General features: G+C 56.0%; 8 protein-coding genes across 8 annotated transcripts; 4 read left to right on the plus strand and 4 right to left on the minus strand.

Annotated features, from left to right (window-relative positions):
- Nucleotides 1-4,155: 4,155 nt before the first annotated feature.
- GGS23DRAFT_605277 (26S proteasome subunit RPN7-domain-containing protein) lies at nucleotides 4,156-5,828 on the plus strand (the record flags this gene model as incomplete). The annotated part of the gene is made up of 5 exons (XM_051519727.1): nucleotides 4,156-4,222; nucleotides 4,299-4,343; nucleotides 4,402-4,682; nucleotides 4,746-5,510; nucleotides 5,568-5,828. 5 exons carry the CDS (start codon nucleotides 4,156-4,158, stop codon nucleotides 5,826-5,828), a joined length of 1,419 nt encoding a protein of 472 aa, XP_051371957.1.
- Nucleotides 5,829-6,173: 345 nt separating this feature from the next.
- On the minus strand, nucleotides 6,174-6,717 carry GGS23DRAFT_568925 (mRNA splicing factor). The gene has a single exon (XM_051516426.1). The coding sequence runs from the start codon at nucleotides 6,708-6,710 to the stop codon at nucleotides 6,255-6,257; it is 456 nt and encodes a 151-aa protein (XP_051371958.1). The 5' UTR covers nucleotides 6,711-6,717; the 3' UTR covers nucleotides 6,174-6,254.
- A 1,771-nt stretch (nucleotides 6,718-8,488) lies between these two features.
- On the plus strand, nucleotides 8,489-9,346 carry GGS23DRAFT_597014 (Sin3 associated polypeptide p18-domain-containing protein; the record flags this gene model as incomplete). Its single annotated transcript, XM_051518555.1, has 2 exons — nucleotides 8,489-8,553; nucleotides 8,650-9,346. The coding sequence occupies 2 exons, from the start codon at nucleotides 8,489-8,491 to the stop codon at nucleotides 9,344-9,346; spliced, it is 762 nt and encodes a 253-aa protein (XP_051371959.1).
- An 849-nt stretch (nucleotides 9,347-10,195) lies between these two features.
- Nucleotides 10,196-10,784, minus strand: GGS23DRAFT_597015 (NADH:ubiquinone oxidoreductase 6.6kD subunit; the record flags this gene model as incomplete). The annotated part of the gene is made up of 4 exons (XM_051518556.1): nucleotides 10,196-10,249; nucleotides 10,383-10,498; nucleotides 10,635-10,670; nucleotides 10,763-10,784. 4 exons carry the CDS (start codon nucleotides 10,782-10,784, stop codon nucleotides 10,196-10,198), a joined length of 228 nt encoding a protein of 75 aa, XP_051371960.1.
- A 623-nt stretch (nucleotides 10,785-11,407) lies between these two features.
- On the plus strand, nucleotides 11,408-12,608 carry GGS23DRAFT_60730 (putative glutathione S-transferase). The gene is made up of 2 exons (XM_051520030.1): nucleotides 11,408-11,692; nucleotides 11,761-12,608. The coding sequence occupies exons 1-2, from the start codon at nucleotides 11,655-11,657 to the stop codon at nucleotides 12,512-12,514; spliced, it is 792 nt and encodes a 263-aa protein (XP_051371961.1). The 5' UTR covers nucleotides 11,408-11,654; the 3' UTR covers nucleotides 12,515-12,608.
- A 1,841-nt stretch (nucleotides 12,609-14,449) lies between these two features.
- On the plus strand, nucleotides 14,450-17,753 carry GGS23DRAFT_60765 (uncharacterized protein). Its single transcript, XM_051520079.1, has one exon. It carries the CDS (start codon nucleotides 14,708-14,710, stop codon nucleotides 17,342-17,344), a length of 2,637 nt encoding a protein of 878 aa, XP_051371962.1. The 5' UTR covers nucleotides 14,450-14,707; the 3' UTR covers nucleotides 17,345-17,753.
- Nucleotides 17,754-18,010: 257 nt separating this feature from the next.
- On the minus strand, nucleotides 18,011-19,166 carry GGS23DRAFT_568943 (uncharacterized protein). Its single transcript, XM_051516427.1, has 3 exons — nucleotides 18,867-19,166; nucleotides 18,378-18,798; nucleotides 18,011-18,318 (listed from the first exon to the last, which is right to left on the minus strand). The coding sequence occupies exons 1-3, from the start codon at nucleotides 18,956-18,958 to the stop codon at nucleotides 18,202-18,204; spliced, it is 630 nt and encodes a 209-aa protein (XP_051371963.1). The 5' UTR covers nucleotides 18,959-19,166; the 3' UTR covers nucleotides 18,011-18,201.
- A 2,861-nt stretch (nucleotides 19,167-22,027) lies between these two features.
- On the minus strand, nucleotides 22,028-24,531 carry GGS23DRAFT_597018 (argininosuccinate synthase; the record flags this gene model as incomplete). Its single annotated transcript, XM_051518557.1, has 15 exons — nucleotides 22,028-22,066; nucleotides 22,124-22,162; nucleotides 22,217-22,348; nucleotides 22,402-22,427; nucleotides 22,480-22,586; nucleotides 22,633-22,743; nucleotides 22,808-22,824; nucleotides 22,877-23,024; nucleotides 23,053-23,096; nucleotides 23,149-23,210; nucleotides 23,256-23,445; nucleotides 23,956-24,015; nucleotides 24,084-24,106; nucleotides 24,160-24,298; nucleotides 24,454-24,531. 15 exons carry the CDS (start codon nucleotides 24,529-24,531, stop codon nucleotides 22,028-22,030), a joined length of 1,215 nt encoding a protein of 404 aa, XP_051371964.1.
- Nucleotides 24,532-25,396: the final 865 nt, after the last annotated feature.

The raw sequence follows: 25,396 nt of genomic DNA on the forward strand, positions 1-25,396 counted from the left end.
CCTGTCCACATCTTTTGCCTGTGGTACCACTGAGCCTGAGCCCTAGGGAGAAAAGAGCGGGGCACTTGCTCCTCTGGCTCTACCGGCACCTGTGTACCATCGATAGGCAGGTACGAGCTTGGAGTACCAGGTATCTAGGTACCTCCTATCCACGATGGGTTCCGCATGTACCTAGCTAGGTGTATCTACCTAACGTACCGAACACGCCTGTAGGGGGCAGGTAGGCAGGTAGGTACCTAACTCATCCGATTGAACAACTACCTGTGGTATGGCTTTACCTATCTACTTACTCATAGTGCTCCCCAGAAGTATGCAGCATAGGATGTGCCTGTGATAAACGCGTGTCGGATGTTTGTGTAGGTTGGGCATAGGACCACGGATCCCGGCCATCTTCGCGGACGTTGATATGTCCCGTCCCGTGAAGAAGGCTATCCGGCTGGTTACTATATGGCAGGTAGCTAACCTTATACAGGCAGTGGGCGGGATTGAGTCCGAGCCTGCTGGTTCCGATACATGCCTCGTAAGTACCTAACCTACCTAACCTCATCCTTGTAGTGACAGAGGTTATGCTGCCTACCTAGGTACCATACAGGGGGTCTATCGATAGTATGTCTAGTACTGTTACTATCCCTAAAAAGGATTACTATAACTAAAAGTATTTTTATTATAACGCTAAAACGAATTAAACTTAGGATGCGGCATAGGTATAATACGAACGCTATCTTAATCTAGTAACCTCTTTTAAGGCTAAAATAATTATTATATATTATATCTAGCTAGAAAGTATATTCAAATTAATATAATATCGAAAAGGTAATAAAAACCTATCTTATTATAGTAATTACCTCATAATATTTATATTAGATTATAATAAAATCTGTACTATAACTTTTACTATAAGTATCTTATACTTATAGAAAGCGTTTATTATTATTACCTCATTTAAAGACTACTTTTATACCGTGTTAGTATTGTAGACATACTGCCGATAGACCCCCCCCCTCCCGCTATGGTAGGTAGGAGGTATCCAGAAGGAGTCGTTCTCTGTGCCTACGCCATCAACCCGATTCCATCCCCCTGTTTACCGGACTTGGTCCGCGGCAATCAACCCGGGCCGTTTCTGGAAATGGCCCGAGTCGAGACAGTTGCTCATTACCTTACTCCTAAATATCTCTCATCTCTCCTGCGTAAACTAGCCCCCAGGGCGCCTACGTGCGTACCTATGCATGTCCAGCGGCGCAAGGACAGACATATGTAGGTGCTTGTTGGCGGGAGGCCGCCAACCCCGAACCTGGGGAGAATAGACCTGTGGGATGCGTGTCTGGGCACCTCCGGGCTGGGCTGGCCGACGGGTCTGACTAATGGCTGGATGCAATGCAATGTCAACACGCCGGTGCATTCGGTGGTCCGGAGTCGACCTCTAGGACGTGGTGCTCCACGTAATACTATACGGGTTGGCCGAGTGTGTACATAGTGGCAACCGACCTACCTACAGAGCCGCAACCGCATCTCCAAACTCGAATTGGTCGTGGGGAAACACATACATGGCATGCTCGATGTCGAATGACAGATCTCCGACATGTGCGCCTACATCCAAATCTATCTCGGCGCAGATTCGTTCGGTATGAACTTATGAATCCATACACGAACGCTGGTGACTGGGTGCCTTTTTTTTCTTCCTTTTCTTGTTACCCGGGTTTACTATACGTGCCCCCCTACGTGTAGATGCGGATAACTCTTCGTAACAACTACTAAGATTCATCTCGTTCTTGTACAACCCAGGCAAGTGCTCCGTCTCCAGCCTAAAATACGTAGACACACACACACCATATATATGTAAAAGTACCTAAATCACGGACAAGGTGATCGCGCTGTCTTTTGCTATTTGCTATCCCTCATGTAATAGGCAGGTATATACGTGTGTATGTGTGTATGCACGTCCGTGGTTAAAGTCTGTCTGGGCGCATATCCTCTGGAGAGATCCTCGCCAGTGATATCCAAGATGTTGCCCACTGTGGCGCGAGGTAATATGAATGTGTAAGCATCTATGGGTCTTTGGCAACGGAGGCCTCCCAAGTACGCCGATGACATCGCAATCGCATTCACCAGCCAGAGATACACAGTGTGCTGCCGTTAGCTATCATCATTTTTGGGGTTTCTGTGCTGTAGCTACCTATGTAGTACACCGAGAGTCTGTGCTAGTCTTGGCATGCCTTAGACTCTTAAAAAGGCATTTATTCCCTAGTGGAGTGGATAAGCATCGTACAGATGTATAGGCCTACCTTAGGTTAGGTGCTCTGCCAGTATCCTGCCCAGCGGGTTGTGAGTAGAATTCGATAGGACTAAGTGCAGTCAAAGACTGGTATGATATATTAGCGATAAGAGTGATGAGTGACGAGTGTGTTGGAAACCATGTACACCGGTATGTAATGAGTTTGATGCCAACGCTCTCAGCTCAGTGACGTGCCTGGCCCTGGACACGGCATACTGTATAGGTATATGTACGTATGCCCTCGGCCTCTGCAGATTACTTTGCTGGCGCGAAACGCCGTTCTTTCGCATTCTCGGATCGTCGTATCTAGGACTCGGAAAACCGGCACAGCGTTGTCTTGGCCCTCTCCACCGACAAGGCCTCTTATGAACCGGAGTACGCGATGATTGGAGCTCACACAGCAGCGCAAGGCTCGTGCCTTGGTCTCGGCACTATTCGCGGCATGGTATCTATGTACAAATTTGGGAGATATTTCAGTACGGCGCTTTTTTCAACGCCGCAGAGAGTTGGTCGATATGGGGTTTCTCACGTAGAATGGCCAGCGTTTCCCGCTCCCATACTCTAGCTATCTCGTAGGTGTATTCACGACGACGATTCTCATCCGGTCTTCAAAATAACAAACCGACAGGCCCGTATATGCATATGTACATGTGCCCATGTAGGTATAGAGTGTAGGAACATGAGTATAACCGCGTTCTCTACAGGTACCTATGTATGCATATAGGTACATACTTATAGAGACGTTATGCGTGAGTGGTACATGGATTATCCGTGCTGCGCACCTATACATATGATAGACGTCCGTGTAAGTGAAAGTTGTGAGGCCTCACGGGAGCCTGTTTCGGGGAAATTTCTTACCTCTAGAAGATAGTCGTCAGTACCCCAACAACAGATCCGATCTTCAACATAGTACGCGGTCACCCATCTTCACCACCATCGCCACAGCATACCTACCGGCACCCCTATATGTAGATTAAGCTGCTGGGCCGCCGAGCAATTGGTCCTTTCCTACTCTGCCCCAGTGTAGGTGATAGAGAGACCATTTCATAACGGTTTGCAGTTGTGTATTAGTGGCACGTGCCAAGGCCAGCCGCCCCTTGTAGGTACGAAGATTCTCATCGAATAGCCTAACTGGGTACATGATTTTATCATTGCGGCTCCTTCGGCAACACGTGCAGCTTGGCCTTTGGGGAAACTCCCTGGAGAATAGCATCTATGTGACAGCTTCTAGGTTCACATATTGCGACATCGATATCCAATACAGCTGTGCCGTCTCGAGAAATGCCACCACACCATCGATAGCTCAGCAAATCATACCCGACGCCCTACTATCCTTCAGGTAATGATCTGGCAGCTGTGCCCAGATGTCATGCCGGATGTCAACTCATTTCCCCCTCTGTAGAATGCGATAACATCGTATCATATTATCGATAAGACAACGTGATCTTGCCTGTTTTAGCCCGTAAGGTAAACACTGCTAACTGAAACCCTAGGCTATAGATACCTAAATTGGGTACCTAAGCGTGCCTAAATTACCTGTACCAAAATGTACCCAAATCAGGTATCTGGCACCCGGCCACGGGGCGCTGCCTTAGGAGGTACCTAGGTGGGTAGGTACATACAGGTACCTGAGGCGAGCCTCGAAGCTCCAATCTGAGGCTTAAGCTACCCCGCCAAACCCGACACTCCCTCCCCTGCCTCCAGATACGTGCCTGGACCTCTGGATTGACCTTCGACATCAAACATTCCTAGAAGTCAGAACAACCAACCCACTTGTCGCCATATGCTAATCTCTTTCGATCGCCTTTACTTGCTTGCATCCCAGTCACTCGCACAAACCGGAGCATTCCGTCGTCGGCAGACATCCACACAGTGCCGTCATCATGGCAGACCAGCACCTCCTGGCCTACTTTACCGCCATGGACAACCAAGGAGGCGTCATAGTTAAAGGTGTGTCGCCGCCTCGATCGGATCCCCTAGAGGGTGGGGATGTACCTACCTATCTCACTGCTGACTCCTGCCGTAGATGCCCCCAAGTTTGACCTGGAGATGTACGTAGCTAACTACAAGGGTTCGTCGCTTCGTTTCCCCGGCCCTCGTGTCGGTAGTAGCTTACCCTGCTGAACCAGGCCGTACTCGTTTCGACCGACTTCTCCTGATCGGCCAATGTTCCGTGCCGCTGTGTATCGATGCGCTGAAGGCCGCCATCGCCGAAGCAAGACGTGGCAAGGATGTCCAGCGATACCGCGACGCTTGGGAATGCATCCGCATGGCCGCGCCTGACGAGCCCGAAGCCAGATGGGATGAGGCGTGGGTAACCGCGACAGAAAAAGAAAATAAATCAGAGACCCAACGCCTCGAAGCCGAGCTCAAGGGTTATAAGAACAACCTGGTTAAAGAGAGCATTCGGGTGCGGGCTCGGGTCTAAGCAGTCGTCGGCAATCGGACACTAGCAATGCTGACTGTGCTTTAGATTGGTCATCGCGACCTCGGCGAACATCTCGAATCTATCGGAAGCTTAAATCAGGCTGCCGACACCTACATAAAGATGCGCCCCGACGCGAGCACGCAGTCCCATATCCTGGAGGTCGGCAAGCACGTTATTAGCATCATGCTGCAAAAACGAGATTGGGCTGGGGTTCTGGCGAACGCCAGCAAGGCCCTGACTGGGAATCTTGCTGGTGAGGAGCACACCGTCGAGCAGCCTTATCAGAAGGTCGTCTGCGGTTTAGCGCACCTGGGGTCTGCTAAGTACTACGACGCTGCGCGATGCTTCCTCGAGGTTGGAGACCCGTCTATCTGCCAGCAACACAACGACATTGCCAGCACAAACGACATCGCCACCTATGGCGGACTGCTAGCACTAGCCTCGATGGACCGAGTAGAGCTTCAATCCCGAGTCTTGGACAACCCTAGCTTCAGAAACTTCCTCGAGGTGGAGTCGCACATCCGCAAGGCCGTCTCCATGTTCGTGAACGGCCGATACTCGTCCTGCTTAGACATTCTAGAGTCCTACCGAAACGATTACCTTCTCGACATTCACCTTCAAAAACATGTCGCGCCCCTCTACTCACAGATTCGGAACAAATGCATTATCCAATACTTCCTACCGTTTTCATGTGTTACTCTCGATAGCTTGAATACCGCATTCGCCAAACCCGGCGAGTCCCTTCAAGACGAGCTTATTTCTATGATCAAGAGCGGTGTTTTGAACGCTCGGATCAACACCATCGACAAAGTAAGCTAAAATTGTGCCTTCTACCGTCCGTATGTCACTAACGATACTGCGATCCAGCTCCTTGTTGCCGTTTCTGTCGACGCTCGGGTCGCGATGCAGACAGAAGGCTTACTAGCTGCCCAGAACTACGAGAAGGAGGCCATCGAGCGACTCCGACGAATGAGCCTTGCGGCAGCCAACCTGGAGGTCAAAGTCCCTCCCAAGGCGGCTGGCTCGAGGCTTGACGGGTCAATGGGGCCTCTTCCCGGAGTAGGCGAGATATGGCTGGACGAAGCTAGGAGGAACGAGAATTCTGTAGACACGACAATGACGTCGTAGGCAGATGCGTCCTCGTAGCCTGGCTACGATCAAGAGGAGCATTACGAACCTAATGCGGGACTTTAAAAACGCGAGCCGGCAAGGGAAGCGTGGAGAGATCACAGGCCGATGGAAGCAAAAAGGGTCCGGATGTGTAGCCGGTAATACAGTGCGTCGGAATGCCCGAGGAAACCCGGAGTTGCTAGGATAGAGGCGTCACGGATATTGCATCAGTATGCTCGCAGAGAGCTTCATGAAGGCGGCTGTTCCCAACTGTACGTACGGTTCACGATACACACGCCCACCGTTGACGACGTTGAGATTCATGAATACCCAGATAGTTAATGAGGGGTTTCCCCTTCTTATTCTTCTTGTTCCCATTGGTAAAACTAAGTATGCCACTATTATTTTCGTTTCTACCTTTTTTCTCTCCCATCTCGCGCGAATTCAGCCCATCATCTGGCGGATGTCCTCGGGGGGCCAGCGGACCTGGGCGAAGGTGAGGCAGCGCTTGATGCTCTGGAGGTACTTGCGGGTGACCTCGTCGCTCATGATGTGGCCGCGCTCGCCGTTGTGCAGCTTCTCGCGGGCGGAGCGCTCGTGGATGCCGACCATGGTGACGCCGATGGGCCAGGCGGCCTTGCCGATGCTGAGGCGGAGGTAGCCGTCGTTGGCGTCGACGTAGCGGCGCTCCTGCGCCGCCTGCACGATCTCCACCACGGGGCGGAGGATGTCGTCCTCGAGGTCGCCCTTCTCGAACCGCCGGAACAGCGGCGCCATGTTCGCCCGGCTCGACACCATCGCGTTCACCGCCGCCTTGGCCGCGAAGCTCGCCGGCTCCCCCGCCCCCGCCCCCGACGCCTGCTCCCGCGCCAGCGCCCCCTCCCACTCCCGCAGCACCATCGTGAAGTACGACGCCAGCTGCCGGAACAGGTACTGCCGCCCCGCGCGGTCCTGCGGGATCGCCGCCGCGTCCACCTTCATCTCCGCCTCGTCGACGAGCCGCAGCGTGGTCGGGATGGGGCCGGCTGCTGCTGCCGCCGCCGCCGTCGCCGTCGCCGCGCCCGTCAGCCGGCGGTACCGCCGCAGCCTCGCGCGGTGCGTCTCGCCGAACAGCGTGGCGGGCTCGCCGCGCGCGCGCAGCTCGGCGACGAGCTCGGCGTCGGGCAGGTCGTCGGGCGCGTCGGCGTCGTCGGCGGCGGCGGCAGCAGCCGCGCCGTCCTCGCCCGCCGCGCCCGACGGCGGCCGCTCCGGCAGCCCGAGGCGCTTCCGCCGCCGCCGCTCCTCCTCCGCCGCCTGCTCGGCCCGCCGCCGCCGCGTCTCCTCCTCCAGCCGCCGCCGCTTCTCCTCCCGCGCCCGCCCCTCCTCCGCCGCCTCCTCCTCGCGCTTGCGCTTCTCCGCCGCCCGCGCCGCCCGCTTCTCCTCGAGCGCCGCCTGCTCGGCGCGGTACGCGGCCTCGCGCTGCGCCTCGGCCTCGGAGCGCCGCATGTATTTCTTGTTCGCGGACGACGGGGAGGGTTCGGCGGCGGACGGTGATGAGGAGGATGTCGGTTTGGAGGTCGCCGCGGGTGGCTTCGCCTTCGCGAGCTCCTTGGCCATGAGGGATGCGAAATCCATCTTGCCGGGCAGCGGTCTAGTTTTCTTTGCTTCTCTCGGTTCGCGTATGGGGGTGCTTCGGCTTGCTGTTGGAAAGGGTTGCAATCTGTTATTCCCGTTTCGGAGGGTTTGGTTGGTCGGTTGGATGCTGGCAACTTGGCGTGGTGGGAGTAGAGAGCAATGGTATTGTAGCAGTAGACGCGGGCTAGCCTTACGGAATAGGTGTTGGTAGGCAAGGCTTAGCGGGCAAACGGTTGGTCGGAACCCAGAGGTTCGTTATCGCTTATCGCAGCGAAGGGCTGCGTGGCTGGGCGCTACAGGTAACGCCGACTTGCCGAGCCGACGGAGCGGATAGAAAGGGGCAAAAAAAGTAAAAAGGGGGCCCAGGGTCGTTACCAGGTTACATCACGGACACCGCCAGGCACGCGAGGTCTGTCCGGCCAGGGAGAGGTAGGAGGTACCTAACCTACTATACGCTGAGCATGCAAAGTACCATGCAAAGTACCGTGCAATGTGCAATGTACCAGGTGGACGGGAGCAGCCAGGTAGAGTCGATAGAGGGACCGCCCAGGGATACCTCGGTACGTAAGATCTTCAGCGCCCTTCCACCACCAATATTGCAGTCTGGCCACGACACGGCCCCACCAGCCGTCACCGCCCGCGTCTTCTCGATTACAATCCCCACCTGCTACGTAGGTAGGTTGTACTTGCGCGACGTGCCCGTTCCGCCGTACCGCCCCCAGGCAAATTGGCTGCCCAGGTACATCATACACAGTACGTACGCGCTGCCACTCGAAGCTCCAAACGAGCTTGCTCCGCGGCTACGTATACCTACGTAGGTCGTCCACTTGCCCGCCTCGTCGATCACTGCTTCGAGCCTCGACTCCACGGCTTAAATTTCTGTTTCTTTTTTGTTCTTCTCCTTCTCATTCGATTCTTCAATTCCTCCCTACCCATTCCCCGTGTACACTACTAATACCATCCGTACTTCGCACGCGAGACGAACATGATCTGAAGGCCCGTCCCCCTTACATCAGGCCCGACGACGAAGGTGTTTAGGTACGCGGGCAAAGTAATACGTCACTATGGATCGCTACGCTACACCTCCTTTTACCGTCCGGTTGTTCTATCGAACCGGAGCCTTTCACAGGTATGTTCATGCACCCCCCCTAGCTACTTCGCCCATCCGGGCCCAGAGGCCTCGCCGGTCGAGTAGCCTACTGACCACGCGCCTGTGCCCTCCCAGACCTGACGAATTCACCGCGTCGACGCTGCCGCCGCACGTAACGTTCCACACGTGGCCCGACTGCAACCTGACGGAGCTCACCTACCACCTCGCCTCCGAAAACACCTCCGCCCTCCCCAACCCGGCCATCGGCACGCGCCTGGTCTACCGCCTCATCTTCCCAGACACGAGGGGCGGCGCCCCGGCCCAGCAGCCAGGTCCTGGCGCCAGGCCGGAACCGGGGACGGGAGCGGGGGCCGGGCCGGTGAAATACATGGTCAAGGACCTGGGTAGCGTGGTCATCGGCAACGGCGGTGCCGGCCTCGACCCCGACGACCCCGAGGGCGAGAAGGAGCTCGAGAACGAGGGCGAAAAGACCCTCGGCGAGGCCCGGTTCGTCACCGGAGACTTCATCTCGTGTGCCATCCTGCCCGCGCTCCCGGACGGGTCCGTGGCGCCGGCGTCGAGCGCGAGGACCGGACGGGGGGCTGGTGTCGGCGAGTCGCGAATCATCCTGGGACGGGCGCCCGGCAGCGCCGGCGGCGGGAGGGAGTACGAGAACGGGAACCCGCGTTTTAATAGGGGGAGGAACAGCGGGAGGGCATACGACGGATTCGGGACTCGAAGCAGTGGCATACCGATGGGCGAGTGGCGGAGAGGAGAGAGACTACCGGACGTGCCACCCTCGGGGCGGGGCAGAGCACGAGGACGATACTAAGGTGCGGCGGTTGGATTGTTGCATATTATCGGGAGACGGAGAGGAGGTAGGAAGGGAAAAAAAAAGAAGAAAAATATCCTAGCCCCAGGGCGGTCGGGGTGACATCGACTGAACTCTAGGTTTTAACGGTACTAGTGGAGAGGGATATCACCTTTGTCTTAACGGGGAATTAAAAAAAAAACAATATCAAAAAAAGCGGCGCGTCTGGTTCCAATGACGAAGTGAGTTTCGCTCAGCGTTCCCTCATCCCAGTCCCCGAATACGCTATTCCTGTATGAGAGGATGGCTAACTCGACGTGGGCAGATCACGATACGAGCTTTCCTTCCTTCCTTTTGTTTACCAGCGTTCAGCATTAGCATGGGAAGAGATTGCATGTAGATACCCTTGGCCCGCCTTTCCTTTTATCAGATTGTTGAATTCTGCTTTTCACGATTTACGATGTATGTTTCCGGTGCTACGGGGGCTGTCTTTATGGGGGTAGAATTTTCGGGCTAGCCGCAGTACATAGACGTCTACTGGTAAATCAAGGATGACTTGACCACATGCTTGTTGCCATTGCCGGCTGGCCTCCCGATTCCGAACCCCGGTGCTCTCTCTGTTCCGTGAGCCCGAAATAGCCTTGCCTCGAGAAGCTGCTGACCGTCGAGGAAGGTAAACAAATGCCTACGTCCTTGGTGGATAACCCCTCACCACCCCTCGGAACCCTCCGTCTCCAATACGCGGCAGTGTCACGTTGGTAATATAGGACTCCGCTGGCCCATATAGCGTCTGGGTTTGTGCCGTCGAGTGTCGGATGCTTTCTCCTTTATGTACAACCGGCCAGGTTCCCACGCATTCCCGCAATGAGCTTAGTACTCGAGAATGCTATCGCCCCGCCTCTTCGCTCGAAAGTCGAATTTTCCCTAGGTCGCGACAAGTCGGGTCTGCGTCAGTATAATTCCTCGCGAGCATACGCAGCGAGGGCCCCGGGCGAGGGGCGCTTGGGGGGAGGCTGCACGAGACGAAGACGACGGGGAATCAGGTCGGTGTACTCACGTCTGTCTGGTACGCGACGATGCCCAGGATAGTCGGCACGATGAAGACCAACGTGAAGGTTATGTGGGCGCTCCGTCGGTTGAATTTGAAGTACTTGTAGCGTCCCAGGGTCACATCTGCGAGGCGGGAGAGGTCAGCGGCAATCCCGTCCTCCCGGCCAGCTCCTCCTGCTTCGGGCATTGTACACTCCGACGTACACTCCGTCGCCGCCGTCGGGAGAGGGGGAAGGGGGGGGGGGGGGGGAAGACGTACCCCTCGCTTTCTGGAGGCTCGGGTCCAGAGCCAGGCCTAACATTATCGGACAGTTCGTTAGTCTCTGCTTCGCTCGCACAAGCATCGCCATCGCCAAGCGCTGCGTCGGGGGGTCTGGGGTTGCGTACGGTAGTGCTGTACTCCGGCCATCTTGACGGGGGTGGGAAATCACCACGGAGTAGATGGCGATGTGCTTAGATAGGCGATTCTCGAGTCGTTAACTCGGGTTGGTCTGGGTTCGATGGACGCTTCAATGCGGCGCTCTGCCAGACCTTGGTGGCTCGGTTGTATTCCCAGGTGGTTGCGTCGGACGACGTTGTCAAGCCACAGCGTGGCGGAATGCGCTTCGGGTATGTTTGGTACTAGTACTTTCATGTCACCCATACCAAGGGCTTCGGCTTCGGCGCGTGCGAATCCCGTGTGGGACCCTGTGGGTGGCAGCGCGATCGGTGCTCACAGGATCATGAGGTCACCCCCATCGTCTACCTCGACTTTGCTCCGATACCAGGTCTACCTACCTAACTAAGACCATGTTGCGGCCACTTAGGAATGTGGGCCATCCCCTTCGCAGACGTGAGTGGCCTCTTGTGAAGCTTCATGTAGGTACACGAGGCGAGTCTATATGAGACGCAATAAAAGGCTTTGTACCTTGTGGACAAGGGTGGCATGTTATGCCTCGGCATCCTCGATGTTATGGCGAGGTTCAACAATGTGCTTCACAGCCGCATATCGATTACGTCGACCATCGGGCTTCAATCAAGGAGCCCGCCGTATTGATGAGGGCTTTTCCTCCATGCCGTGGCACCGTCACTTTCCGTAAAGACTAGGCACGTCGTTTATAAGGGACGGATACGGCGTGACATCGTGCCGGCAATTGATGTCTTTATAACCTACCCGGTCCCTCACCACCTATTGGGAATCGTTCACACGTCCTATTCAACTTCAGTTGCTGCTTCGTATCCGAGTCCCTGTTTCTTGCTATTCATTTCCACGAATCTCCGTCCGGGCCCTTTAGTAACCATGGCTGCCGCCGATCAACCCAAGGTTAAGCTCTACTGGTACGCCCTCTTCGTTGCCATCGCGGGACATATCTAGACCGTACTCATACTTACCGTGCCCCGATTAGGTTGGAGCAGTCCCGTGCTCAAAACATACTCTGGCTCCTAGAGGAGCTCAAGGTGCCCTACGAGCTCGAAACCTTCCGCCGAGTCGACAAGTTCGCCCCGCCGGAACTGAAGAAAATCCATCCGCTCGGCAAGTCTCCCGTCATCTCGGTCACGCCGGTGGGGTCTGCCGAGCCCATTGTCCTCGCCGAGAGCGGGTTCATCACCCAATACCTCAGCGAGCATTTCGGCGGGAACACGACCATGATGCCCAGGCGTTGGAAGGACGGCCAGGAGGGCAAGGTCGGGGGCGAGACGGAGCAGTGGCTACGGTGGCAATACTATCTGCATTTCGTCGAAGGGTCGCTGATGCCGATGCTGATCATGGCCATGGTGCTGGGAGTGCTCAGCAGCCCCACGATCCCCTTCTTCCTTCGCCCGATCACGTCGATGGTGGCTAGGCAACTCTTCAGCAGCCTCGTCTTCCCGAACGTGAAGGCGCAGCTGAGCTTCCTGGAGCAGCAGCTGAAGACTTCGGGGGGCGACTACTTGTGCGGCCCGGAGCTTACGTCGGCAGATGTGCTCCTCAGCTTCGGCCTCATCACGGCCAAAGACAAGTTCGAGTCCTTTGGCGCGTGGGAAAGCGGCGGGCCCAAGACGCTGTTCCCCAGGCTGTTCGCATATATCGAAAGGCTAGCGGCCCACCCCGGGTATAAGAAATCGGAGGCGAAGATCAAGGAGATAGACTCGAGCTTAGGCATCAGGTTCTCGCTGTGATATCCCTTGCCAGCATACCAATTCTGCCACGTCCCGCTAGGGACAACCAGCTCGCTTATTAGATGACTATGATCGGGGGGATCTTACACCTGAGCAAGCCCGATTTGCCTTTTCGGATATTATGATATAGACGGGGCATATTTAGGTACTAACATGAGATACCTAATGTAATAATATATGCTATCATATGGGAATGGGCCGGGAGCGGGAGGGAGAGAGAACCCACAGTAGCGGTCAACCTAGCAACCCCGCCCGTAACCTCACTCTTCGAAATTCACGAGAGTCCCGAGCCGAGGTCCCGGAGGTTCGTAGCAGCATACCCCGTTCCGAGCACTGCCGTTCGATAGGTAGGTAGAAAGGCGCCTAACATGCTAAGCTATTCGACTGAGACGCCGCTCAGGTGGTAGGCGGAGGCACCTAGGTGTGAGAGGCGGGTAAGTACAGGTACGTGGGTGTCGGATACCGCCTCCGCATTGGCATTTGCCCTACGAGTAGAGGAGCAGCGTATATGTGACGTCAGGTGTTCCGCATTAGGAAGTGTCTAGAAATTCGGCCCCCACGGCCGCGGCCTTCCTCCCTACCGAGGTACTTACCTTAGTACCTCTTAGCAGAGCCGGGTCAAGGTTAGATGGTATAGGTACAAGCTTACGCCAGCCCCCAAATCTATCCTTATTTGCAAGTCTACTACAAGCCTTCACCGTTGCCATGCATCTATCTACTGGCAGTTTTGCGCCCCGTCGCTTCGATTTCACTTCATGCTAGCTATGTGTAACAGGATGCCGTTCCGGATGGAGACGTTGTGATGGGTGTATGATTTGTAGGTACGGAGGCGGCGTACGTGTGTCTGTCCAGACGTACCTAACCTACATACGCGCGCTTCCTCGTAAGGGTTCCCACGGTCCATATCCGCCTGGGCCAACGACCGCGCGGAGGCTGTGGCCAGGCGGGGATGGCGAAGGGATTCACCCCCGACACACGACGAATCCTTCCGTCTCAGAGAGGAGACACGCAGATGGCCCCGGGTACGTGTCACCAGGAAAAGCTGTGGTTGGGAATGCATGATAGGTGGCTATGCCCATCTGTACGTCTCCGTGAGATGCTGCCAGCCGAAGGCCACCAACTAACTACCCAGGACACCGGCCGCACTACTACAAACAAGATGGGCGTAGGGCATGTCCAAGCGGTACGTTGGTTATACACGCCAGATGGGGGCGACACGGGTGGACGAGCTGCTATATAGGTACAGATTGCTATTAGTGGAGATAAGCTGATGGGCAGATCCACGTTCGGTAATAATAACAAGAGGATTGGATGCAAATCCCTCGAACGCCGTGTCTTCGTTTTCTGCCCCTCCCATCAATAAGTGAGCTTGCTATCGTCCGCGGTGGGCTCGTTCGTTCCGTGGAAACGCCATCCATCCCAGCCATCGTGCTGCGACCTGACACGTGAAAAGCCAGCGCCGGCCCCATCGAAAGCAATAATACCCTGCGACCCATCACCTGGATAGACGAAACCGATAGGGCAGGTCGGGCAGGTCGCGATTTGGGTCTCCGCAGCAGTCCCCTACCTGTCCTCGGGGTAGGTAGCAGAGGGCACAAAGGCGAGCGAGGGGAGACCAGGAACCGAAAGACGGGGATACCAAAAGCGCCCGGATTTGAGAAAATTATATAAGACATAAGAAAGGACGAAGAAGACAAAAACAAAATAACACCAGATAAAAAGAAAAGAAGAAGAAAGCAAAAGAAGGAAAGAGGGAGAAAAGAAAAGAGGAAGGAAGGAGGAATAAAAAAAAGAAAGGTAAAAAAAAAGGGTCCCTCGGCGAATTGGCTTACACAGCGATCCGTCCCTAGCCAGCCCTGCTAGCGTCAACCTGCCTGCTGCTTTCGCCTCCCATCGTCTCTTTTCCCCATAGTCACGAGTTCGACTCTCTCGACACCCGACTAAAATACCTAATTAGGCCGGCCCGTTATTCTCCTGGACGAGCCCGGATAAGTGTCTGTCAAGCTACTCGATTCCCGGCGCTTCCGGCCATGCGACCCTGGCTATTTCCTAGTTAATCTGACCTACTAGACCCTCTCCCTCGACTTTTCCTCCACGATAACCTCACGCCGAGCAGCCGCAGTCCGGCTACTTCTACTACTTTCATACGGCAGATGGTCTTGTCTAGCTAGGACGGGATCGACGCAAGCACCGATGGCGATCACAATGGCACCGGAGGCCCGGGGGGGATCTCCGCTGGGCGCGCCGGAGACGCCCAGCTTGGTGGTCTCCGACGGAGAGGTGTCGCCCGCATCTGATGTTGTGCCGGATGAAGAGCCGATACCAATTGGCGAGGATGATGCTCAATCTATCATACAGCCGTCCTTGAGCCCCGCGGCAACGAGGCTCACCCTGCCCCAGACGTCGGCGGAGGAGAAGGCGGCGGCAATGGAGCGGCTGCCGGGAGGTGGCTTGTTCGGTGTCATCGATAACATCGTCTCCGCCGAGCCGGAGAGTTTGCCCTCGTCGGCGGCGGACCAATCAAGCGGCGAGGCATACCGCCGAACGGCGACCAAGGCCTCGATACGCCCGATTGGGGGCTTGTCGCCGGGTCCATCGCGTCCGAGCCAAACCCCGACCGTCAGATTCCCGTCTCCTTGGCAGGCGGGGCCGAAGCAGATGGTCGTGCAGAACGAGTCGGGTCCGCGGCCTACGTTATCCTCCGTGTTCGGCCAGAGCAGGCACCGCCGTTCTTCCTCCGGCGGCGCTGATGCGCTCAAGAGGATACGCGACGCGTTCCCTTCCATGCCGTCCATCTCCCTCCAGTCATTCTTCTCGGGGCCCTCTTCGCCAAAACCCGTGGGATCCGAGGCAAAACGGGCCACTCTGTCAAGCGGTAGCACGGCCGAGGCCAAAAAGCTCGCGTCGCTCTTCGACGAGACGCGGAATGTAAGTTCTAGGAGCATGGCCCCGCCGGCAAATAGACAGTCCCTCATGTCCTTACCCATCCCGCCCGCCGAAAGCTCTGCACTCTCTCCGCCGTCGCTGAGGCCGCGAACGGTCCGCAGGTCGACATCGGACGAGTCCATGCTGTACCATTCTCTGTCTAGGGTGTCGTCCTTCGGTGACGACGATAGATGGAACGACACCCGAGAGCAGACGAACAGCCGATTCAAGGCCATCACGGATAGCTGGGACCGGCCGACATTCAAACTGCCCCAGCTGCCCAGCATCATCCCTACTCCACTAAAGAGAAACTCGCTGCTAGGGTTCGAGCAGTCGGAGGCATCTTTATCGGGCACGTCGCGTACTTCGGCGACCTTCGAAGCTGGCTCCTCCACAGTGAAAGACGACGGCTTATCGGATCTAGACCGCGCCCTGGAGCTCTTGACGGGCGACGTTGTGATTATGGGCGGGTACCGTGGCTCCGTGCTAAGATCGACGAAAACCAACCGCCAAGTCTGGGTGCCGGTGAAGGTCGGGTTGAACATCCGAAAGGTAAATCTGGAGGTTGGCCTGGATCCTGAAGACGAGGAGAGGATGGAGGAATCCATCTATGCGTCTGGCATGCTCAAGAACATAGGACCTATCGACATATCAAAACGCCTGTTCAAGAGGTTAAGGGAATGTGAGAACGCTAGAACAGGAAAGCTCAGAGTGTGGGACTACGGATACGACTGGCGGCTGAGCCCTCATCTGCTCTCCCGAAAATTGGTCACCTTTCTGGAAGGGCTCCCGTCAAACCAGGGGAAGGGTCCGCCGGAGAAGAGAGGCGCGTGGCTTATCGCGCATAGCCTCGGCGGCATCATCACCCGCCACGCCGTGAACCAACGACCGGAACTAGTCTCGGGAGTGCTTTATGCAGGAACACCACAGCGATGTATAAATATCCTGGGCCCATTCCGGAACGGCGACGCCGTGCTCTTCAACGAGAAGGTGCTCACGGCACAAGTCAACTTTTCCCTAAGGACGTCCTTCATATTCCTGCCAGAAGACGGGTTTTGCTTCATAAACAAGCACACCGGGGAGCAGTATCCCATCGACTTCTTCGACCCGCAGGAGTGGGCAAAATACTGCCTGAGCCCATGCGTCGGGCAACCACTGCCGGCCTACAAGTCCCGCACCGGCGCTCTCAGCTCGCTGCGGGAGTTCTCTGAGAAGCTTCCAACGCCGCTGAGGAGCCGCGGCAATAGTGCCGCCAGCGAGTCTCGCTCTCCGACCTGGGCTTTTAGCATGGAGAACGCCGTCACCGCCTTGCGGAAGGTTGAGGTGTCCCACGACCGGACGCTAGCGCCGCAGATGGGCACCCTGCAAGGCGATGGGAGCGCTGCCTCCCAGTCGAACCGGCAGCAGCAGCACAGCCCGGAACGCGACGGCGGCAGCGCCGCGGCGGTGCGAGCGCGCAACCTAGAGTACCTGGGACGGACGCTGGCGGACGCAAAACGATTCCGAGCGGAGACGGCTCACCGGGAGGACCACGCGGCAGCGAATGCGTACCCGCCGTTGGCGGTGATTTACGGGAAGGAGGTGCCGACGGTGTGGGCGGCGCAGGTGGGGTCGCGGGAGGCGATCGCGTGTTCGGACACGTACGACGACCTCGCGTTCCGCAGCGGCGACGGAGTCGTGCTGGCGCGCGAGGCGATGCCGCCGCCCGGCTACGAGATCGCGCGGGGCGGGCGCGTGAGCACGGACCGCGGCCACATCACGATGCTAGGCGATCTCGGGGCCGTCGGGCGCGCGCTGCTCGCCATCGTCAAGGGGCGGAAGAAGGGCATCGGGTTGGGCGTGGACGCGCTGACCGAAAAGAGGCGGGGAGGGCGAAGTTCCGAGGAGGGGTCTTCGAGTGCGTGAGAGAGTCTAAGCAGCAACCGGTGGCAGGAGTCAGAGCCCAAACCATAACAGCCGACCGAGTTTTCGTAAAACGCAGTCTTGATTGATGATGGTGGTGTTTTTTTTTCGGTTTCGGTTACGAGCTCAGTCTCCAACCTACGTATATACCCCATACACATGAATTACAGCACATATAGATTGAGGGCGAGATGGAAAGAATGGCGTAAGGGTACGGGCAACCGAAACTCGAGGAAGAAAAAAAAGAAAACCAAGAAGGGCGGAAGAAAGCTAAGCAAAGATGTGCTGTCGAATACAATAGAGCCAAGTCATGGGAGATCGGGGACCTCGCGAGGGCTTTTGGACCGAGGGCTATCTTGAAGGTCCCTTAGGAAAAAGCGTGGCATGAGAATTCTCCACAGAATTCTCGCCCTGATCTACTATTACTACTGCCTGTCGAAATATCACATGAATATAATCTTAACCCGGGCATCGGGACGCCAAGTTCGGGAATCCCTCTCGTGCTAAGTATAGGGGAGGGGGTGGTATACTGAAAGTAAAGAGAAAGAATACCGAGGCAAAGGATCACATACCTACATATACCCGAGGAGAGGGACACAGAGAGAGAGATGCGCACCGAATACCTGGGCCGTAGAGGAGGCTTCCCTCTATGCCCAAGGCAGTATAGCTCGTTGCTATAGAGCGAGCCAACCGAGGGCCCGAGCTACGGCGATAGCTCTCTCTCTCTCTCTGTCTGTCTCTCTCGCAGACGTCACCGGTGGTCTGGGTATCCCCACCAGTGCCCCAGGCAGCCCCGATCCTGCCTAGCTGCCGGCGGCCCCTAGGCAGGGCTACGTGGCACACCGCGCGGCGTCGATGTTTCACATCGACATGTTTCGCGTGCTCCTCGACGCCGGACGATTCCGGAGGAGGGACGCCGTCGGCGAGGGGAAAGGGGGCCTTTCGAGAACCTCTCTGCCCGGCCGCGATCGGGGAGACTAGCCCGGGTCAGCCGTGCCCAAGACACCTGCGCGCACGAGAGGGTAGGCGTGATTACCTGTACGAAGAAGAGGACGAAGATATCCATAGAACGAGCTCGGACGGCGCCAAGGAAAAGGGGGGAGGTAGGCAGCGGCCAGGCAGAGGCTGAAGCTAATAACCCCCTGGATATTAGGTAATGATTAATTATCCAATGCGTGCCCGAAACAGGCTCCGTGGCTCGGGCCCTGTCCCCGCCCCCCCGGTCCTCTCCCCACGAGGAGGAGGAGCACAGCGAATGTCGTTCGCGCGCGCGCGCCGTACACGACGGGGTTGGTGATAAGCTTCTTCCTGCTTGCTTGCCTGCCCGCTGGTGCATGTACGTGTGTGCCCATATTACGTGGCGCGGTGGCGGAGGAGGGGAAGGGGAGAAGGGTAAAGCGTTTCGGAGGGAGGGGGGGGAGAGGAGGCCTCGCTGTCGCCGAGAGAGCGCGGGCAGGCTAACAAGTTACCGTCAGCACTTGCCGTCAGCATACCTAGGTAGGTATGCGCATGCGCATGTATATACCTATGTAGGCAGGCATGCGACCTTGCTAGGTCCGGGCTCGCGGACAGGCCCGGAGCCGCACGCGCTCGGACGAGGGTGATGTTGCGAGCCATGGGAGGTTTCCAATCGTAGCGCAGCCAGCTCCCGGCGCGCCGAGGACTCCCCGCTAGCGCGAGGTGTGCGGCTGGATGAGAGCAGGTAGGGTTACCTACCTAGATAAGGGATCTAGGTGCGTAAGGATACGGACAAGGTATAGAGGATATATATAGAGAGAGAGAGAGATCTACGACGATATACTTAAATATACCCATACCTATAGGCATATATATATATATATATATATATATATCCTATAGCCACCTACCACACGCGTACCCAATACCTATATAGGCGTGCCATTCTGCTATACCTACCTACCCACCTCCTGCCGCCCACGTGTGCTCGCTCTCGCCAGCACGGGTCCAGCCGATCCGAGATAAACACACCCAATGCACGTAACACGCCGTCGGACGCGAAGCCCTCTAGGGCGAGACGGCATCGAACACACACAGGTCGGCGGGGGGGGAGGAGGAGGAGGGTGGACAATCCGGTCCCCGGCTGAGGCATAAACGGAGATATTAAACGAAATTTCGCGCTGCCGTCTCGTGGTCCTGCCCAGCCTGCCCAGCCTGCGGCGCGTGCCTGAGTCTCTACGCGCATACGCACATTACCTACATACCTACCTACCCTAACATACCCGCGCGCGCAGGCAGGTTATCGTAAGTAGACATGTGTGCGTGCGTGCGTTGCGTACCTACCTAGGTACGTGTGCACACACGCCGTAAGCATACCAGTTGGCGTCCGCCCCCCCGCCCCCTTCCCCCCCTCGTCGCGACGGCGCGTATGCGGACGCAGGCACGGCCAGATTTCCCATTCCGCGGCCCCCCCTCTCTCGCGTCTCGCCAAGTCAGCCCCCGGCAGTGCGGATGGGGGGGGGGGGGGGGGGGGGGGGGAGAACGAAAGAGAGAAAGAAAGCAAGACATGGACGAAGACACGGCTGCGTCGCCATTTTCGCCAGGGATGATGGGTGTCTCTCTCCCCCCCTTCTCCCGCCGTCCTGCGCGGGAATAGGGGCGAGGGAGGCGACGCAGATATTAGGTAGGTAGGTAGGTAGGTAGGTAGGTTATGCAGTATTCGTGCGTCTTGCGTGGCACACACACTTCTTATCTAGCTAGGTACGCCCAGGTGCAGCAACCAAACAACAACGCAACGTCTGCTGCTGAAGAAAACGGCCGCCAACTCTGCGTCCTCGCATGCGCGGGAGCCGAGCCGGAGGACTGGACTGGGCTGTCTTGGGCGCGTACATTGCGAGTACGTGTCTAGTGTGTAGGATAGGTAGGTAGGTGCCTAGGTATATATGCCGGCCTGCCTGCCCGGCCCGGCCTCTTCATGTGTCCGTGGAGGAGGTCAGGTAGGTAGGTAGGTATCTAGAGCTACCTGAGATTGTCGTATGCGTGCGCGCGGACACAGAAACGCACGCTTGGACTTACCGTATTGGCGAGTGTGTGAATGTAGGTACATGTAGGTAGGCTTTCAGGTGAGGGAGGGACGGAGGGGAAGGGGAAAAAGGAGGTGGCCCTCCTTGCTGCGCCCTCTGCCCGCAGGGGAGGAGAAGGGAAAGAAAGAAAAAAAAAAAAAGGGCGGCGGGCGTACCTGTTCTAGAAGCGCTGGAAGGGTTGCGGTAGGATCCGGTTGGTAGGGGGCTCTCGGAGTCTTTTCTCGATGCGTAGGCGGGTGTTGCATCGACTGAAATTTGGTCCCGGGGCGTTGCGGGTGTGCGTATGCGAGCGAGTGTGAAAGCGCGTGTGTGCATATTACCTACGTGGGAGATGGGTAAGTAGCTGGACTGGTTGGGTGTGTGTGTGTGTGTGTGGGTGGATGGCCTCCGAGATCATGTAGGTGTTGGATGCTCCGTACGGGAATCGTCGCCAGTTGCAACTCAAGAGCTTGTGAATGGGGGGGGGAGGTCACGGTGCGGGCTCGCGTTTGCCGCATGCTACTCTCCGTCAGTCGCTGGGCCGCCTCTCCTCCTCGACGGGTGACATCCAACTGCCACGCTGCATGTAATAGGTATGCCCGGAATGTGTGTGTGGCAAGCTTGCTTGGGAGCCAGACGCTTGGTGAGAGAATACGACGCAACAATATACGCTATATGTTGTGTTTTCCCGTAGAGACCAATGCCATCAATGCCTTGTGCCTTCGCTTCTCTCTGCATCCCAACAATACCTACCTCCTACCTACCTTACCTCCCGTAGTTACCCAAGTACTCTACCATGTCGTAGACTCGATGCGAGAAACAGGAGAGATAGGCACTTAGGTAACGGTAATACTCGGTAGGCGGCCTAAGCTAGGCATATACCTAGGGATTCTTATTATTAGCACTGCTAGTAGCAGTGTCAGACTGCATCAGTATTACATATAGGCTAGGTAGTATCGCATCAAGCACCCAAGGTAGTAATATAGCAGCTCGGTATGTCTTACAAGATAATAGGCTTGGCCGTTTACCTACCTTAGGTACCTACCTGAGGCGCTCACGGCAATCCATCTCGGTCTTACGGCGACGGATAATCTTCTGATCATCTTCCAGCTGCACTTGGTAAAAAATTGAGCCTCTCTCTCTCTCTCCTTATTATCATACGGGCTCCCTCTCAATAGGGTTAGATAGATATGTGGGATGGATATGCATGTGGGAATGTCCTCGTTTTTACCGCGCGGTAAACTGCATGCGGTCATGCCACACCATCATCCATCCGATAGTTATTTACCCACATACGGTGTCTGACCGTATCAAGTTAGCCACTCGCAGGCACATTGCCAGGCACGTATAAGGCGGGCCATAATTCATTTAGCTCTCTATAGTATTATGAGTGGGCACCTCCTCTTATATGGAACCTAACCCTAGCTCGAAGCTCTACGCACTCACATAGCGCTCGCGAGATATGTACCTAATTGCTGTGTGTAGGTACTTTAGATTCCTCTAGCCCGTAAGCTCCTTAGCTTTTTTACTTGCATACCACTCCTACGGGTTGCGCCGTTCCGACCGCACTCGTCAGATCGGACCTGCGCCAACACACCATCGACATGCTCCACGACCATCATGCGATGCCCCCGTCCTGATTCTGCGCCGCCCCGGACTCGCTACTTTAAAGCTCTATGCCAGCCTCGGCCATCTGAAGTCTGTACTGCTACAGAGTTAGCGCACCGTTTCGGAGAACCGTCAGAAAGGGCCGGTAGCTTACCTTCTTGAGGCGGATGGCGTTGATGGTGATGAACTCAGTCTGTTTATCCCGTTAGTCGTTGCAACTAGTCGGCACTCCTTAGGTACTGCCTACCGTCTCGGACGGGCCGAAGGTGGTGAGCGAGCCCACCGACGCATCCTCCTCGGAATAGAGCTTCTCCTGTGAGGTGCGGCCGAGGACATAAGCGTTGCCCTTATACAGCCGGAGCCGGACCTCGCCATTGACCTACGAAACTCAATTAGATGTGCCATATCGCTATTCAGATCTTCTCAACATACACGCTGCTGGGCCAAGTCGAGAGACGCTGTTGCCAAAGTTAGCCCAGACCCTCAATTTCGGGTGATCGACTTACCTACGCTGCAGGAACGACCTCTCAGGGCTGAAATACATGCCGTTGTAGAGCAGCTCCGACCAGCTCTTGCTCAGGTTGTCACGCAGAACGCAGACACGGCCATCCAGAACACTGTTCCATGTCAGCGGAAACCCCTTCTCCCGCGTTGCTTACTTACAGGCCCTCGATCGAGATGTGGGCAAGGCGTAGGATCGTCATGTATAGATCTTCGCGACAAGGGGGGGGGGGGGGGCTCGTGCAGCAGCCGCGGCTTTTCAAGCCCACAAATCTAGTAAAAGAACAGTCAGTTATTCAGTACAGTTTAGCGCGTGTAGACGGTTATGTGTATATACCGGTTCTCGACAATATCCTATGTAAAACGTTAAGCTGCGTTCCTAGCTGGTGAATCGGCGAGAACTTACAATGCGACCAATACCGTGCTCCTTGCCAAGAGCGTTGAGGAGCTTAAAGAGCTCAAGGGAGTCGGTGGCGGTCTGCTGGGGAGTTACAACCTTGACAGGAAGACCCTTGTCGAAGTGGATGGTGATGTCGACGGGGGGTATCCGGGGCCTTGAGAGGCGAGACGGTCCTGGTCCACATGTCCTCCGGGGGAGTCACGTTCGGGTCCTCAAGCATGCCGGCCTGATTTCGGTGAGTATTAAATTGACGGGCCGAATTTTAAGATATTACCTACCTCGTAGGAGCAATTGTCGTCCATCGAGTAGGGCTTCGCCTTAGTGGAAGTGACGGGGATGCCTACAAGGTCTCAGCAAAACTCGGGCAGAACGTCCAAGAGCGAACCCTTCTCGGCAGCGTAGTCCAGGAGATCGTTGCGGCCCTGGAAGCGGGTGAAGAAGGCCTTTTGACGCCAAGGGGTGATCACTAAAACGCGATCCATGTTTAGATACGGGTGTTTCCTTGAGAGCAATGGGAGAATGGACCAATGAGGGAGCTTGCCTTTGATGGAGGGGTCGATCGTGTAGTAAGCCAGCTGACCCCAAATGTCAGCTTCGGGATCGTCTTCCAACAGGCCGCGTTTTTTTTAAAAACTCCCAGAAACACATCGCGCAACGAAACCTCTCCAGGAGGAGAGTTTCTCGCCAAGAAATACCTAATAGTGGGACAAATCATACTTCGAAGCGAACCTGGTCGTTGCTATTCAACACGTTAATTGAGTTATCTTTGACGACGAAGCGCCTCAGAGTGGTGTCCAGGCGCCAACATACCCTTTTCCAGATCCGTGCGAGACGTAGTCACATCCCTCCCGCTCGGCGCTATCAAAAGTCAATGCTGGCCAAAGGATCTGAGGAATCGATAACGATTACACTTTCATGGCACGCGCGATTGCGGGTCGAACCAGACTTGTCTGGATAAAACACTTCTTAGTTTCTGTATTGCCTGACGATGTGGTGTCGAGCATACTCCCAGGAGGTACTGGTCTTCGTAAATGGCATTGCAGGCGACAAATTTCCATTCCCTGGTTCGATTTTAGTAAACGTACCACGTACTCCCGAGTCCCGACTTGCTCGACGAACTGCCTAGAGATGTCTTCGATTATCATCTGCGACCGTTAGCAACGGTCACGCTCGTAATACCCAAGTGGCCGTGCGATGTTTCGAGTCGGCATACCTTCTCAGCCCCAATTTGGAGGGCTGCCGATGTCATTAGCACGGGAGTTTCTAATGGCAGAGAGCAAGAAACACACCCTTCTTCTTGACCTCGTCCCAGTCTTCTTCTTGTCCGTAGCTAGGAAACACCTGAAGGGCAGTCAGTGAACCAGGTTCGGCATCAAACTGCCGAGCTTCAGAGCTGGGCCGGTGATGGATCGCGTACACGACGGAGTACTGGGAGCTTGGTTAGCGACCTTCTCGCGATTCCGCGGGTGCTCTGCTCGACAAGCCAGTATGGTCGATGTGTCAAGCTGCCGCAGCACGAAAAGCTTTTCAGCATTGCTGCCGACGTCGAGTTTGGCTCAGGGTCGTGGTTCGGGGACATATACCGCCAGAGCTATACTAGGAGTCTTGCGCGCGCGGGGGCGGGGTAACCTACGCAAGGCAGCTCCCTTAGAGCCAGCCATTATGACGGTGAGTGAGTGTCGGTGGCTGCGGTCAGTTTCTCGGAGGGAGGAAATCGGTACAGCGTGAGGACAAGATTGATTGAATACGACAGAGCGTTCAGTCAGCGAAGGGGGAGGAACAGGGTCGTTCCGAGCTTTTGCTTCAAGGCAAAAAAAGTTGAGGAAAAAGCTAGAGCGCGTCGCCCGAGATCGGGTGGTAGCGGGATGTGGGTCCCCCTAAGCAATCTGCGTAGGTACTCCAAGACTCTGGGACAAATCCAGACCACAGATAAGGCAGGTTTAGTACCTGCTGGCGAGGCCAGACAGGTCGAGGTACCTATGACTGTAGCCCGATGCTTGCTTTGAGGCGTCGCAGGCAACACAAATAGCCAGTTACCTATAGGTATTTCCTACACTGCGTTGCTAGGGTTGTGGAAATTATCCCATCTCGTAGCTCTCTTAGCTGTTATCAAGCTCCCCAGCACGTTGCAAGTTGGTCGGTAGTCGGCCCATGTCCCTCGAAGACGCCTTCGTACGAGTCGTCGAGCCATCTAGAGTACACGGGATATCCCGGCGACACCCGCTCTACTATCGGCGCCAGACGATAAGACCCGATCGATGACATGAACCTTGCTTGACCTTGAGGGGCACGCAAAGCAGGCTTCTCTTTCAGCGACAAGCACCGTAGCGATGCTTAGAACTGTGGTGCCTATGGGTACGCCATTGAATCGGTACCTTGCGGTAAAACGCCATACGCCCAGAAGATGGGCAACAAAAGATGTCGCGTGGCTTAGTGGAAACACAGCGTGGCATCTCCCCCTTGCAGTCTGGGGTAATAACGGCTCTCTCGACGGTGCGACAGGGATCCGGGCCGCCGTCCTCCAAA

The sequence above is a fragment of the Durotheca rogersii genome (assembly GCF_024521655.1).
Source record: "Durotheca rogersii strain YMJ 92031201 chromosome Unknown GGS23scaffold_10, whole genome shotgun sequence".
Classification (NCBI taxonomy): domain Eukaryota; kingdom Fungi; phylum Ascomycota; class Sordariomycetes; order Xylariales; family Xylariaceae; genus Durotheca; species Durotheca rogersii.

Coding starts and splice junctions, on each gene's coding strand:
- GGS23DRAFT_60765 (XM_051520079.1), top strand. CDS start 14,708: ATGGCGATCACAATGGCACCGGAGGCCCGGGGGGGATCTCCGCTGGGC.
- GGS23DRAFT_568943 (XM_051516427.1), bottom strand. CDS start 18,958: ATGGCTCGCAACATCACCCTCGTCCGAGCGCGTGCGGCTCCGGGCCTG. Junction 18,799..18,866: donor TCGCATGCCTGCCTACATAG/GTATATACATGC, acceptor GTAACTTGTTAG/CCTGCCCGCGCTCTCTCGGC. Junction 18,319..18,377: donor TCGTCCTCTTCTTCGTACAG/GTAATCACGCCT, acceptor GACCCGGGCTAG/TCTCCCCGATCGCGGCCGGG.
- GGS23DRAFT_568925 (XM_051516426.1), bottom strand. CDS start 6,710: ATGGTGCTGCGGGAGTGGGAGGGGGCGCTGGCGCGGGAGCAGGCGTCG.
- GGS23DRAFT_60730 (XM_051520030.1), top strand. CDS start 11,655: ATGGCTGCCGCCGATCAACCCAAGGTTAAGCTCTACTG. Junction 11,693..11,760: donor CCCAAGGTTAAGCTCTACTG/GTACGCCCTCTT, acceptor TGCCCCGATTAG/GTTGGAGCAGTCCCGTGCTC.